Genomic DNA, 15,698 nt, shown 5'->3' with positions numbered 1-15,698 from the left:
CAATTTAGACATAATTTCAAGCAACCGAGTAAAGAGCTAGAGTGAACTTGAAATGCAATATTCGCTTCTTCCCTCGTTTAGGTATATGTTTATGTTTGAGTGTCTCTCTATCACACATCTCTGCCCATTATTTTCCTTACATTTATGCTCATTATAATCTAACACGTGCTTAAAGCTCAACCATTATTTGTGCTCAACATTTTATATATGTATATATATGTGATAGTGGTAGGGTAAGAGAACGTGAGAGTTGCATTCTAAGCTTTATTTTTTTATTGGGTTTTGACCTAACATGTTCGTAATTACTGATTTTGAAGTTTTTATAGATAGAACTTGGAATAACGTTTCTACCACGATTTGAATCACTCAAATCGAAGCTAAAACGAAGAAGTTATGACTAAAAAAAAAAGTTGAATAAAAAATATATGTTACGATAAAAGTTGATGTCTAGGGATTTGAACCCTCACTCGAAACCACACCATGAAAAGGCAGACATCAGCTTGACGTTGTACTTGGCATTCAGGTATCCACTTCAAAAGAAACATGTCTAAAACTACCTATAGGCGGTAGGGGTCGAATACCTGCTCTGGTAGAAATTTCTCGGTGGGGAATCTATCTCATATTGGAATTTTGAACTCACGCTGGGCTTTGTAAAAATGNTCAAATCGAAGCTAAAACGAAGAAGTTATGACTAAAAAAAAAAAGTTGAACAAGAAATATATGTTACGATAAAAGTTGATGTCTAGGGATTTGAACCCTCACTCGAAACTACACCATGAAAAGGCAGACATCAGCTTGGCGTTGTACTTGGCATTCAGGTATCCACTTCAAAAGAAACGTGTCTAAAACTACCTATAGGCGATAGGGGTCGGAACACCTGCTCCGGTAGAAATTTCTCGGTGGGGAATCTATCTCGTATTGGAATTTTGAACTCACACTAGGCTTTGTAAAAATGTATAAAATAAATTGTTGAGAGTGGGATTTGAACCCACGCCCTTTCGGACCAGAACCTTAATCTGGCGCCTTAGACCAACTCGGCCATCTCAACTTTGTTGGCAAACTTGAACCATATCTATAGATATAAAAAATATATTGATTTTGAGAAGTAGCTGGATAACCATCAAACACGTTTGTTGAATTTGAACATTTAGTAACCTAAATACAACCTAATTAAAAATTCTAAAAGGGTATATTTTTTTTCAATATTATAAATATTATTCTTATTTTCATGCCTAATATTAGAAAAATTGGAAAACAAAAATTCTTCCTTGATCATACATTCACATCCATTGTTGTATTTAAACTAATTATATAGCACTTTAATTAGTTTGCTAAGTAGTGAGATTAACAAACTAAGAACATGATTAAATAAAACTAAGAACATGATTAAATAAAACTAAGCTGTCAAACATACATTGACTGAAGGAATTGAGGAACACAAGATTGAAGAGGATAAACCATTCCCAGCTCAGAATCACTACTCCATGGCAGCAGTTTCCTCTTCATCATCACTGCTTCCACCAAACATGGCCGCCATTTTCAGCGCCAATTTTGCAGCCATTTCTCTTCTTTGAAAATCAGGCATCAACCTCAAGCTGTCCCGCATGTTCCCTATCTCACACATCAACCGTTCTAAATCCTCAACATCATGATGTTTTCCCTTGCATTCGACATGTTCTCCGTTAGTGGCCACCGCGTTTTCTTCAGCCTCTGCCTGATCACGGGTATTTTGACATGCTTGATCTTGCTTGGCATTGTCGACTTCCTTTGGATGAACTCCGGTGTCTATGGAAGAACCTTCTCCATTCGACGAGCAACCCTTGAAATCTGTGTCGTCCCACGGTTCGGCAGAACCCTCGGATAGCTTTTCGTAGTCAATTTCAATATCGGATTCTTCTTCCGACAATTCTGATTGGATAAAACAATGGAGGCAGATACTTAGACTTTTAACTAACAGACGAAACATTGTACTAACTAAGATTAATGTAAGGCAACAGACCTTCTTCTTTTGGAAATGATGGCTTTGTTATCTTATCTCCAGATTTTAGAATCATTCCAGGCCACATATGAGCAGAAAGAGCACCATAGAGCCTTTGAACTCCTTGTATATCACCATCAATTGATAAACCTGTAGATAATAGTATAGTTATGGCATAGAAAAACAAAAACAAGACGAGAATGAATGTGACACTGGATTCATGCTATCAAAAATGAACAGATTAATTTTGTTCCAAGCAGATAAAGGAAAAACGTGGTCGAAATTCTTTGCGCTTCGATGTTCTCATGATTCGTTGCTATATAAACAGAGTATCCAAGCCAACGCTAGGACTAACTTACATTTGTCAAAATCTGCATTAGACGCACATGCTTCAATGAACTCGATATTGCGGTCAACGCACCACTCCAAACACGACCTCCTAGTTTCCCACGAGGGATCTTCGTCTCCCAATAAACTACTTCCTTCAATTTCAGAAATTCCATATTCGACTGTATCTGAATAATCTGTACAAGAGTCTTTAAGTCTCTGCTTTTGCAGAAATTTTCTGTACTCAGCATGAACTGGATGACCTGGAACAAGATCTACTTTATTTCCTATGCATAATAATACATCAAATTTCTGTAGATCAGCATGAGCGACCCAATCCCGGAGTGTCGCATGAGATGAAAGCTGCAAAGAAAAAAAGCGTAGTAGGCATACAAACATATGATATCAACGAAAATATTGATTATTACAATTGCAGTTAAGAAACTTAAAATGGAAAGGACTAACATCATTCATGTCGAAGACCATGACCAGGGCAGCCAACTGATTGAATGTAGGCAAAGCCTCGATGGAAAATTGCTCGTCCAAATGAGCCACCGATACAGAGACATCGGCTGTGTAATATTGTGTGTCGATGGTCCAACTGTTTGTCAAGGAAAAATAAAAAGCCATTTTGAGCTCAAAAGTGACCTAGAAAATGCTAGTAGTTTTCATTTTGACCAACTACAGAGAAACATACATTGATACGTAAGAAGAGAAATGAAATTTTCTTTCAGTCACTTACCCATGGACCGAAACTTGAGTGGACGAATCCATAGCATCTTCAAAGTCCACAGAAAGTAATCCTACGATTAACAGAAAGACATTGAATACTCAAAATGATCGGTTTCTCTGATGCAACTGCCGAGTATTATGCTTCTTTTATAAACCATGAATGTCAAGACATATATCTAGCACCATCCCACTAACTTTACAACATTAGTCACAAGGGAAAATTACATGTTAAAGAAAGAAAAAAAAACAGATAACTAGCAAATACAAGTTTTTCTTCTATGAAATTGTGGCCACTCTTCTTAATAAAAATTTACAAGTAGATCGAAAAAGACGAGATTGTACTTGAGCTTATGTACCAAAACAATAGAGAGACAGAGAGAATATTCTCTGATGTTGAGAAATTTGAGAAGAAAATCTAATCATTTGTTATAGCATATGATGATTGTAGTAATTGAGAACTTCAATTCCTGAAACCACTCGTACGGTATACACAGACTCTCAACAGGCATGATAATAATCAACTTAATTGCAACAAGTAAGAATTAAATAGATTGAATTTAGCGATGTAAGAGAAAGAGAATTACTTGACAGAAGGGAGCGCTTGCCAACGTTTGATGATCCAACGAAAAGGATGCCAGGTCGACTCTCCAAAGGAATTGGATTCAGATGTTCTCCACTCATGGCTATTCTTTGTTTTGAAGTCCAACCATCAAGTTATTTTCTACAAATTATACCAAATAAAGCACACGTGAGCAAATGTCCAAAGACCTCTGAATTTTGAAAGGGGTAGTGTAGCTGTAGAATCTTCATGCATGAGATATGCGTTAGAGTTAATAAAAAATCCTTTACTATCATTTATTTCAATTCATTTAGAAAAAAGCGTAATTAGGTGAATGATAATAACAAACAACAACAACCAAATAAGAAAAAAGGTTCTAGAAAAACTATATTTGCTAATCCTTCTCCCCCACCTAGAGAACGAAGCGTTTTTTTACAAGGGTGTGGAAACCTCTCCCTAGTAAACACGTTTTAAAAACCTTAAGGGGAAGCCTAAAAGAGAAAGCCCAAAGAGGACAATATCTGCTAGCGGGGAGCTTGGGCCGTTTCAATTAAAGTCTCCATATTTACTTGGCGAATAATACTTCATTTCTCATTCTCATTTTGCCAATACCTCCCTAATCCACTTAGCCACAATTCTCGTCTTTGCCAATTCCACTCAAATCCACTTGGCCACAATTCTCATATTGCCAATAACAACCCATTCCACTAGCTCGAAGTATCATCTCACCAAGTGACTATATTTTCCCTCTCCCTGTCCATTCTAAAACGAATCTCTGGGAATCCTACCTATCCTTTAGGAGAGAAAGAACAGATATAAAAGTCCCTTTCTTTGGGAAATGCTACAACTCTCAGAGCTACCTTGTTCAGAAACCCATTCTAATCCTACAGCAACCTCATCTATACTGAATAATCTGTTGTTAGAAACTGAAAATGAGTAAGTTGAAAATCCTATATGCCTGCATCCCCTGATTAATCAGCCTGCTTACACTGTCACTAGTTGTAACGACCCAGATCCACCGCTAGCAGATATTGTCCTCTTTGAGCTTTCCATTTCGGGCTTCCCCTCAAGACTTTAAAACGCTGTCTGCTAGGGTAAGGTTTCCACACCCTTAGAAATGGTGGTTTGTTCTCCTCCCCAACTAATGTGGGACATCACACCAGTCAACAAGTACTAAGTAGGATCTCCCAGGCTGTCTCAGACCTCTAATAGCTAAAATCTTGACCTCTCACTCGTGAAAATCAAGAATTTAGCTGGAGTTGGAGTTCCATCTAGACCCAAAACCCTTTTTCCTCAACATGGCTTGAGGAAACTAGCAATTAGCATGATCATAGACTACTTCCAAATCAATTTTAAACGATCAACTTCTCCTTACATCGCTTTACACTCCTCCAAGTTTCAATTCACAACTGAACTGCTCAGTAACAAGACCAATCGGATCCGTTCTCAGCTCTTCCAAAAGATCTACTATACCTTTCAGTTTAGGTTTGAATAGAAAAAAATGAAAGGATAAACTTCGATTTAAACATTCACCATAAATTATAAGCAAAAATCATTATCATTGAAGGGATTCAAATCAGAAAGTGAAATCTCAAACCAGTAGACCATATAAGTGAGATACTACGTTAATTAAATGCCAAAACGGATACAATTTGGAACTGGAAAAATGAATTCAAAGAACCATCATAGATCTACAAAATAGAGGAAGTGTTACCTGGACATCTCGACCCAAAATCTGAGATTAAAGCAGAAAATGTCAGCCCAACAATGGTAGTGATTGGGGGCGAGAAAATAAGCGATGATCCAGAAGGCCTAATTGAGAGAGTGAATCTAAAGGTAAGAGGAACTAATAGCAATCAGCGATTCCCGCGATAATCGCTCGTCAAGAACACCTGCTGGCTGCTGTGAAGGCGGCCATTAGGACTTGAGAGTGTAAGGAACCGACTCGGAACCTATTCGGTCGGTCCGGGTCGAACTGGGTTTTAAAGAAATTAAGACCGAACGGACCGAACCGAACCAACGCACCATTTTAAAGTTGTAGGGTTTTCTCACTTTCTCTAAAGCGTAACTCTAACACGATTTCGAGTTGGCTGACTCACCACTCAATGGTGAGAGTGAGTGCCACACAATTGCTTACAAATGTCCCGTGAGAAAGCGATTGTGACACCTAACCATATAACATAGCCCGACTCATGTTGACACACTCGTACAATATATTCGAAGACATATTTAATCAAATATTTTTACACGTTAAAATGACGAAGAGTCATACACGCCAATGTGGAGCGTTTATCTTGGTGAGGTTACATCTTTTACTTATATGAACTTAACCAACTTTCGGGATTGTGGTTCGGGACCTAATTGGGCCTCCAACACCACTAACGACACTGCCACTTCTTTTCTTGTTTGTACTTTAAGTTTGACAATCTTACCCACTCTTCTGAGCGTGTTAGATGATGCATCCTCCTCCTCGGTTGTATCATGACACGTCTTTCTTTCGATCTATTAGCCAACACCCGTGTATCACCACTACTCTTGTCCATAACGTGCGAGCCACGACATACTCTCTTATATTATGGTTGGATCACTCTCGACCAATTAAACTAATCATAGTCCTCGAGCCCAATTGACCTTATCACACAATAGATTAGGACACTAGTTAACGTCATTTTTATTAAATTTATGATAGATGAATTATTACAAATCTTAAGAAAAAAATCACATATAATTAAGAGTATAACGACAATAAGAGAGAAGTCATTCTCTACGACATTATCAACACAACAATATTTAGAGATGTCCACGAGACAGGCAGGGACGAGAAAGTCTTCTCGTCCCCATTCCACCACTCGTTTCAATTCTTGTTACCGCAAAAAAAAATTATTTATTTTTTGTGATGGTTGAGTTCTCTGCATAACTTTTTTTAACCGTTTTTTAATATATATATATATATATATATATATATATATATATATTTTTTTTTAAATAATTTTAATGGATAATTTTCATTTTTTAAAATATAATTTCTATTAATAAAAAAAAATATCGTAACAAATCCATAGTCTTCCAACATATTTACTCGAACAAATAAAGACAAAAAATATGTGTATATAATAAGACGAAGGCAGAGACGGGGACAAGGAATATAATCTTCATCTCTAATCTCATTTAGCTAATGGATAGAGATCTCTCACCGCTCTCTTCTCCATTTTCAGTTCCATTTAAGACAAATTCTCGTAGGTTAAATAGACATATATATATATATATATATATATAAAAGTTAATGTTGTTTTGATGGGATTTATGTGTAGCATATATTAAAAAAAGTAATCCAATAATAGAGTTAAACAAACATTATCTCAATTATTGATTACAAAACCCAAAAGTCTTGGTTGTTTAACTTAGCTAGGCTATGGACCATATATGGATTGAAATTATAATCTATTTTTCAAAACGCCATTTAAATGTAATTTGAATTTACGATAATTACGACTCAATTATGCTCATATTACAAAATAATAATATGGTACATGTTAGATGAAATTACAAATTTACCCTTGAACTTTCAGATACATACCCTATAGAACGGGGATGGAGTGGGGGAATTGGGTGGGGTGAGGGACTAGAATATAATCTCGTACCCGACCCGTTTATTTAACGAAAAAAATCTTTTCTATTCTTTTTCCGTCTAAACGGAGAATATTCTTCCGGTTCGAAGCGGGTTCCTACGAGGTTTCGACCCTACGAGTAAGCTAGAGATGAAAGGGTTTAGAATTAAAGGAAAAGTTTGAAATAGGAGCAGGTGAAGGAAATTAGTGTATTGGTTCCATAATGTTTATCTTGGTTGGGAAGGCATTAGTCAAACGATAGAGATGAAGTAGGTGGCGTAATCAGGGAGCTTTCACACATATTTATTTCCAAAATTACCCCTACTCGAATTCAACTATTTCCCCTTCACCCCACATTTTTTCTTCCCATAATTATCGAAATTTAATTTCCTCGCTTAACCGCCTCCACAAATTACTTAAATCATTATTCAAATGGAAAATAAAAGTCAGATTTTAATTGTACAACAACAATAGCCATAGAATAAATATGAGATTTTTTGTAATTTTAGTATTTTTAATATTCAATTAATAATGGTTTAAATATAATATTTTTTATTTTCATCTTTCTTTGTTACATTTTAATTTGTACGCATAACCTCAACTTTTGTTTATTTTGTTTGATCGGGATGTCACGATCATGCTTGTCTAAAGCATGTTGCTTATGGCCGCATGACAGATTCCCTAATCTTGCTTGTTCAGGTTGGTTGACAGGGATGTAAATCAATTGAGTGGAGGAGGATGTCACGGTCATGCATCTCCAAGGTGTGTTGTCAATATCCGCATGACAGATATCCTGGTCTTGCTTGTCCAGGATTGTGTTATCCATGGTTGTGTGTCCGTTCCTAGGTCTTCACCATTTCATGTTGGATCAGTATGAGGTGTATGACCTAGGTCTTCACCATTTCATGTTGGATCAGTATGAAGTGTATGACTTGATTAAAATCTTGTCTACACCAGCTAAAATGCCCAAAATGTACCATAGGATACAATAGTAATTTAGTTTCATTTTGGTTCTTCTATTCAATTTTTTTTTATTATTAATGGAATTTTATACGATATTGACTAAATTACAATACTCGAATTACTTTGTAATTAAGTCAAAAGAAAAAAAAAAAAGATCCCTAAACTTTTAAGTTTAGTAACATGTTTAACTTTCAACCCTTCCATGTTAAGAACCTCAATTGGCAAGAACGTTGTGTGACATATGCTATGACTCTTCCATTTCCTAGAAATAGATCCACTTTGATCCAAGTTCCGACTAGCACACGAGCTGAATTGTATCTCAAAGAAGTTAGGGAGGAAATTGCAACTATTGATAGAATGTCGTGATGAAGAAATCGAGGCCATGGACGAAATTTCCTCGTCTTGTACCTCGAAAATGAGAGGAGGAGGGAAAACAGGGACTAAAATATGTAGTAATGAACATAAATTTGAATGAAAGGAACAAAATGCAACTAAATCCAAAACTTAGGAGCTTAATTGATCTGAATACAGAGTAAAATCAAGCAGCAGACGAAAATAATATTTGAATTTGGAAAAAAATTAGAGATATAAATGTACTATAAAGAACATTTGGTATAATTGAGCTTTAGTAAGCATCAATTAATCGGTAAATTAAAAGGATTTTGTTCAAGTAAAGAACTGGAAGAATTCAATTTCGTTTTGCAGAAGATCTGCTCCATCTCCAACAACGTATGGGATGCCCTGCTCTATCTTACAAACAAAAAGCAACAAATATGATTTGGAAAGGATAATCACGAACTATGTGCAGGTACAGGCGTTTAGGTTTTTGTGAACAAAGTAAAGAAATGTTACGCAGAGGCAGAAGGATCGCGGAATTCAACCCTAGGTTGACTCGGCGCTCGATCACTGGAAACAGAGGATCTCTTGATGAAATCCAAGCAATCGGCAATGGCTTCCGCGTAGAAGGAATTAGAGCGGCGGAAGGACCTCAACCTGCACTCACCTCGATCGACGCACCTCGGAAACTCCGCCGAAGCCGTAGCCGAAGCCTTCGACCTTCCACCGCGCCTCGCCTTGTTAATCTTAATCGACCAGGAATAGGAGCGACGCCATCTATTTAAGATCCTCAACAGCCAGTCGAACTTCGCCCGCAGCTTGGAGACGGAGAATCGTCTCGAGTGAAGGTGGAAGCCTCTGCAGCGTGCGAATCCATGGGAACGGCGCCTAATCCTTTGATAGGTAATAGGCTCCATTATTCGGCGGCGGAGAAGTGCTGCAACAGTGCAATCGGGAATCTGGACTCCGGTAGAGGGGATTTTGGAAGGTGGAGTAGAAGACGCTCGGAGTCGGATTGAATAAAATAAAAATGGAGGTTGTCTGAAATGGTTGAAAGTTGAAATCCAACTCGACGCGGAATATGATTATTTATTTATAGGCAGCGGAAGGTGGTGGGAAAATATATGGAGCTACTCGGATACAGTGCGCCTGCGATGGTGAGCTCTGGTCTTCCTTTGCAGCCGTGACTCAAAATCTCTTCTAATCTCACGCGTAAAAGAAAGCAGCCGACTGTCACTATCAGAGCCATACTTATTTTAATCCCGAACATGACTGTCGTGTGAAATTCGAATTTTGTGGGCATACGGTCGAGTCTCGAGTCATGTTTGAAACAAAATATAACAAGGGGGTCGAATCTCGAGTCATGTACACTGCACCAGTAATCTAACGGCCCAGATCTACCGCTATTGTCCTCTTTGGGTTTTTCCGTTTCGGCTTTAAAACGCATCTGCTAGGAGAAGGTTTTCACACTCTTTGGTGTTTTGTTCTCCTCCCAACCAATGTGGGACATCAAAGGTAAAGACCTAAGCCGTAAAGACCTAAGCCTTGGACAAGTATAACCATGACACTAAGCACGTAGCTACAGTGGAACCTTGAAAATTAGGGATTTTAGCTGAGATTGGTTAGAATCCGTCTCTGATTCTGCTATGAATTAGATCACCCAAGAGACAAGGTTACTTAGTAACTCGTAGCCACTCGTTAGAAGGAAGTAGTTCGCTTGTCGGACATAATTTATAGGTTCTAGTATCAGTATATTCTATATGTACGGTTGGAGTCGTCACAAGAGAGGCATTACGAGCTCTTTAAGCGTGCTCGAAGTTTTTTTTAGGGAATTTGTGGTCGGAGACGAATGATTGAAGTGTCGAAAAAAGTAGATGTGATAACCGAGCAAAGGTCGTTAGACGTTTCTTTCAAAGACTTTGAATGGAGGATAATTTTGACATTTCACATGGAAGGCTTTGACAATGAGCCCCAAGGAATTAGCCGTCCGTACCAAAATCGGAAAAAGGGCGCGCGGATCGTAGCAGTTAAGAGTTAGAACCAGAGAGCAGACAATGGTTCGATGCCATGCCAGATCTCTCTACCACCCACGACGGAGATAACAATGTCGCCGCAGCATTCGGATTTGGATTCTTCAGCTTTCGATACTCGAGCATTGTCCGATTCGATCTCCATCATCTTTGAATCTGAAGAAAATCCCTGCACTCCCGGCGCCACCATTTCCCTGCAATGGATTCATCATCTCATCGCCGCCTTCGACTGGTCTTCCAAACATTTACCGCCATCCGAGTTTCCTTCCGTCCTTCCCGTCTCCATTTTCGATTCTCTGATCCTCACTGCTTCTAAAACCCTCCTTAGAGAACTTAATTGCCTTAGAATCCTCGAAAGCTCAGTCGCCAGCAGCGGCTCGACTGTAGTCGTCGTTGGAGACATCCACGGCCAGTTTCATGATCTCCTCTTTGAAGGTACTTATGCTCTGATTTTAATTCTCTCCCTCTCTTTTTTACCTTCGTTTCAAATCGAAATGCACTTCACTTTTACTTTTAATGTTTTATGTAATCATGCGTACGATAGCATGTAGCCATCTGCCTAAGTTCTCTCTTTAATCTCTGTTCAATCTCCATCATCTCGGCCTTGTAATTGTCTTCCGATTTACTAATTAAATATAGCATCACGTAAATCCTTGCTACTTGGCAGTGTTTCTTTGCCTTGTACAGGGGGTTTTCATTTGATTAAATTCTGCTGGTAATGTATAAAGGTGTACATGCCAAATCGTGTAGTTCTTCTTCGTGGAAACCACGAGTCCAAGTACTGCACATCCGCTTATGGTTTTGAGAAGGAATTGCTAACCACGAGACAAAGATAAGCATGTGTACCGGCAGTGTTTGGGATGTTTCGAAGGGTTGCCTTTGGCATCAATTATTGCTGGATGTGTATTACGGCTCATGGGGGACTTTTCCGCAGCGTATCAGTGCGTTCATCTAAAAGATCAAAAGGGAAAAAAGGACGCAGAATGAGCTTAAATCCTGAAGCCAACGGGTTATCTCTTGGCTCTGTGGAGGAACTATCCAAAGCTAGAAGATCGGTTCTTGATCCCCCATGGGAAGACTTGAATTTAATACCTGGTGATGTGCTGTGGTCTGATCCCTCGATGAATTCTGGCCTTTACCCAAATAACGAGAGAGGCATAGGTCATTTGTGGGGTCCTGATTGCACCGAAGAATTCTTGAAAAAATTCGATTCAAAGGTAATTTTATCATACTCATCCCTTTGAGAGTTAATTTTGATGTTTATTGTAACCGCATAAACTTACCATGCTAGTAGATATTGTCTGCTTTAACCCATGTCAGCTTTGTGGTTTAAAAAAAATGCTTATTAGAGAGAAGTTTCCACACCCTTATAATAAATGTTTCGTTTCTCTCTCCAACCGATGTGGGATCTCATAATCCACCCTTTTCCGGGGTCCTGCTGACACTCGTTCCCTTCTCCAATCGATGTGGGACCCCCTAATCTACCCCCTTTCACGGCCCAGCGTCCTTGTTGGTACATCGTTCGGTGTCTGGCTCTAATACCATTTGTAACAGCCCAATCCCACTGCTAACAGATATGTCCTCTTTAGCCTGTGTTAGCCTCACGGTTTAAAAATGCGTCTGTTAGGGAGAGATTTCTACACCCTTATAATAAATACTTTGTTCCCATCTCCAACCGACGTGGGATCTCACATTCATAATGTTGGATACGATATCTGTAGTTATTTATTTATGGTAAGACATTGATTTTTTTCAAGAAATTGATTTTTCATTGGAAAACAATGAAGGAAAACAAAGGCATACAAAAACCAAGCCCCAAAGAAATAGGTGTTCGACACTAGCTACAAAAAAGAGGATTCCAATCCAAAAGAACAAGACTAAGACCACTATTATAAAAAGGCCTATTGTCTGGTGCTCATAAAAAAGCATTAAACCTCTATAGTTATTTATTAAAAGATAGATTATAATGCAAATCTCCCTTGGTCTAGAGCTTGACTTTCTTCCCCTCTTTTTTGGTACTTCCAGTCATCTATGAACTGTTTCTTACCAAAAAGATTATTTTTACTGCGAATTTTAGCTAATGAATTATAATGCAAGTCTTAGTCATGATGCCTAATAGATCCAAAACTTGTTTCAAATGCTAAATAAAAAATTTCAAATCACTCAACTACGTAATGTTCCCTGGAGTGACGACAGGTTGATACATGTAATCATCTTTGATTATAGATTTTTGACTTGAGATGGCTCAAGCTTATTTAAGTCTACCTTTAGTTGGTCAAAAACAAGAATTTTGTATTATGCAAGCCAAACAGATGTGACAACCTATGGGTGTTGTTAGTTTGGTGCACCGAGATTGACTTGCTGCTTTGAATTTCTACATGGTGTCATATACGTCCATTTTTATTTTTATATTAACAATCATAATTCATCGTATGTGAAATGTTAAGCTGCGAGTACATTACCTTTTACCGTTTTGTATTGATTCAATCATTGAAGACAGAGAGATTGATGACAAATAAAACTAATGAAGAATACTAGGAAAAGGCCTCATCCCATCCTCTTTCCTTCTTGTTGTGTGATGTGTTTTTCTAATTTGATGCATCCTTGCCATATCTTTGTTCATGGCTCCTTTGCTTCTCAGTATTGAGTAATAATGTTGGATGCTTTTGATTCGTCTATGGTTTTTCCAAACATTTTCAGTCTTCTTGATTCAGGTTTTGTGGGACATCGGTGTGAAGAAGATCTTTAACGTCAATGGCTTCATCTCAAATTCCAGTTACAATCTCAATCAAACACCAACACTTCACCAATGAGATCGATTCAACACGAGGGACAGGTGTAAAGCTCATAGAAATAACCTGCGACCGAGCTTTTTTCATCTTCTTGAAATGGGTATCCCATGCCTGTCTAACAAAAATGATCGGCTCTCTCACCAGAGCTCCTGTCAACCAAAAATTCTTGAAAGAGCATAGAACTGGAGATGAATTGATTTGGATTGAGAAGACTACAATTCAAAAAGATATTCTTGCTAAAATAGCTAGGCTTGGACAAAATGGAGGTTTAAACAAGATCCTCATTCCTATCGGTGAAGAAAGGAAGGTAGCCTCATCTCCACCTATCCAACTGATAGTATACCACAATCTTTGAAATCTACTACCCAACGACAACCTATTACAAGGATGTATTAAACCAACGTCAACCACCGGCCAACAACAGGCACCCCCACAAAAGGACCCAACCCACACCATCATCTACTTTAATACTTCCATCATCATTAAAAGGAAGCACTTTCATGACGATTGGTTTACATCATGTGGATTCTTCAGGCCCACATCTCCACATTCCTGCTCCCTCAACCCTTCTGTAGCTGATCGAGCCTTGATGAGTTATGAAAATGAGGTACAAGTTAATGCTCTTTATGCCTTTCGCAATTGGTATAAGGTGGACAAATTTGCAGCTAAGTTTTATCCTTGGGATCTAGAAGCTTTCAAGAGAGTACTGATTGTCCCATCAAGCTTGAAGACTCACCTTTCATTTTCATAACTTGACACCATCAACACATTTGCTGTCAGAAATGGACCAATGTATATCAGAAATAAAGGCAGTGCCAAGGTAGATTGGTACTGACCTATAGTTCATTTGAGAGCCTTTTTTCATCTATTTGCAAGTACCGAATCTTTGAATTTGAAGATACGAATGACAAGGCCTAAAGGGCACAAATAGGTTTCATTGATGCATATAGGTTGTGGTAATTTTCAAAAAGAGAGACATCTTTCTATTCACGTGTGTTTTAAGTTTCTAAACCCTAAAAATTCACCACCATTACCAAAATTAAACTGTTGATTCCTTCACCAGTCAATGTTTTTGAGTTACTTGGATATCTTTGGTAAATGAGGAATATTGCCTTTTCATTCTCCTGAAGTGAGAACTATTTTTTATTCTCTCTATTTTCTTCCCTTGCAGGCTACTGAGGAGAGGTACAAAGACAAAGGTGCATATATTGTTCTATAACATCCGAATTTTGATGTTCCAGTCATACATAGTTTTGAAGCCATTACTCCACGACCAAAGGTACGAAGCCATTACTTTGTTTAGAAGATTATTTTCTGAGTTGGCAAATCTTTCCTACTATTTCCTTCACAATTATGGTGGTGAATTTTACTTAAATATATTAAAATCAGATTTTTAAATGTGTCATGTGCTTGCATCACAGACTACTTATGGCTTGCCACAGTCAACCAATAGCTAAAGAAATCCTAATACATGGATCGGAACGATGTTTTTTAATAATTATAATGATGTAAAAGTTAAAGAGAGAAATTTAAAAAATCTATTTTTGTTAACATTTGGTCCATAGAACTCAAGGACACAAATGTACAACCTATAGAATAATACATTTCCAAGAGCTAATACTTATTCTATTTTGTGGGGCCTTTGGTCAGGGAGAAACAATAGGAGATTGAGAGATCTAGTGAAGAGATGTGTTCTCTTTTGGGGTTTTAAGTTTCTCTCTGTAGTTATTCTTTTGATCTCATTGTGTTAGATCGGAGTCCCATGGCTTGGGTTGTCTTTTTGTGTCTTCTGTATTCACCTTGAGTAGGAATTAAACTTTTCAGATGCTCTTAAGGGTAGGAGTTGTCATAGATGGCCTTTGTTGTAGGCGGGGGTGTGTTATCCCATTCCACCTCGCATTTATAGCCCATTTTCTTGTGTTTTAATGTAGGAAAAGAAGTGTTGTGCTCTGTCAATTACTTAACAAGGCCACCGAAAATGAAGTTAACCGTTGCCTCTTTATATGCAGGCCAAATGTAATTGATTCCGACGAAGAATTAGATTTGGCAACAATGGCAACAATGGCAACTCATCCATGAATGTAAATCGTATCTAATTTATGAAATGATTCAATTGTGCGTTGTATACTTTATTTTTTATTTCATTGAAGTGAAAATTTTTTACATTTCTATTTCAATTACTAAAATTATGACTTAGTTTGATTAAATGAAAATTTCAATCCATCTGTTCTTCAACCCATTGAATATGCATTTTAGTTTCCCACTCCATTTACAATCCTCGACAAACACTAAGCAAATTTTGATGTTTATTTCAGGAAGGTCGAAGATGATTCTTATCCTTGTAGTCTAATCACATTTTTTCCCTTTTCCTTA

The 15,698-nt window shown here is 37.9% G+C and overlaps 1 protein-coding gene, 1 non-coding gene and 1 pseudogene across 2 annotated transcripts; 1 reads left to right on the top strand and 2 right to left on the bottom strand.

Moving 5' to 3' along the window:
• Nucleotides 1-967: 967 nt before the first annotated feature.
• On the bottom strand, nucleotides 968-1,048 carry TRNAL-AAG. The gene has a single exon. It is a non-coding gene; the product is annotated as a tRNA-Leu (tRNA).
• Nucleotides 1,049-1,248: 200 nt separating this feature from the next.
• Nucleotides 1,249-5,518, bottom strand: LOC111799928. Its single transcript, XM_023683456.1, has 7 exons — nucleotides 5,311-5,518; nucleotides 3,622-3,758; nucleotides 3,048-3,108; nucleotides 2,771-2,906; nucleotides 2,338-2,668; nucleotides 2,000-2,128; nucleotides 1,249-1,908 (listed from the first exon to the last, which is right to left on the bottom strand). The coding sequence occupies exons 2-7, from the start codon at nucleotides 3,716-3,718 to the stop codon at nucleotides 1,478-1,480; spliced, it is 1,185 nt and encodes a 394-aa protein (XP_023539224.1). The 5' UTR covers nucleotides 3,719-3,758; nucleotides 5,311-5,518; the 3' UTR covers nucleotides 1,249-1,477.
• Nucleotides 5,519-10,289: 4,771 nt separating this feature from the next.
• LOC111800007 lies at nucleotides 10,290-15,560 on the top strand (annotated as a pseudogene).
• The last annotated feature ends 138 nt before the right edge of the window (nucleotides 15,561-15,698 follow it).

The sequence above is a fragment of the Cucurbita pepo genome, chromosome LG08, assembly GCF_002806865.2.
Source record: "Cucurbita pepo subsp. pepo cultivar mu-cu-16 chromosome LG08, ASM280686v2, whole genome shotgun sequence".
Taxonomy (NCBI): Eukaryota; Viridiplantae; Streptophyta; class Magnoliopsida; order Cucurbitales; family Cucurbitaceae; genus Cucurbita; species Cucurbita pepo.
Note: the sequence above shows the minus strand (reverse complement) of the source record. Positions and strands in the feature narration are given on the sequence as shown.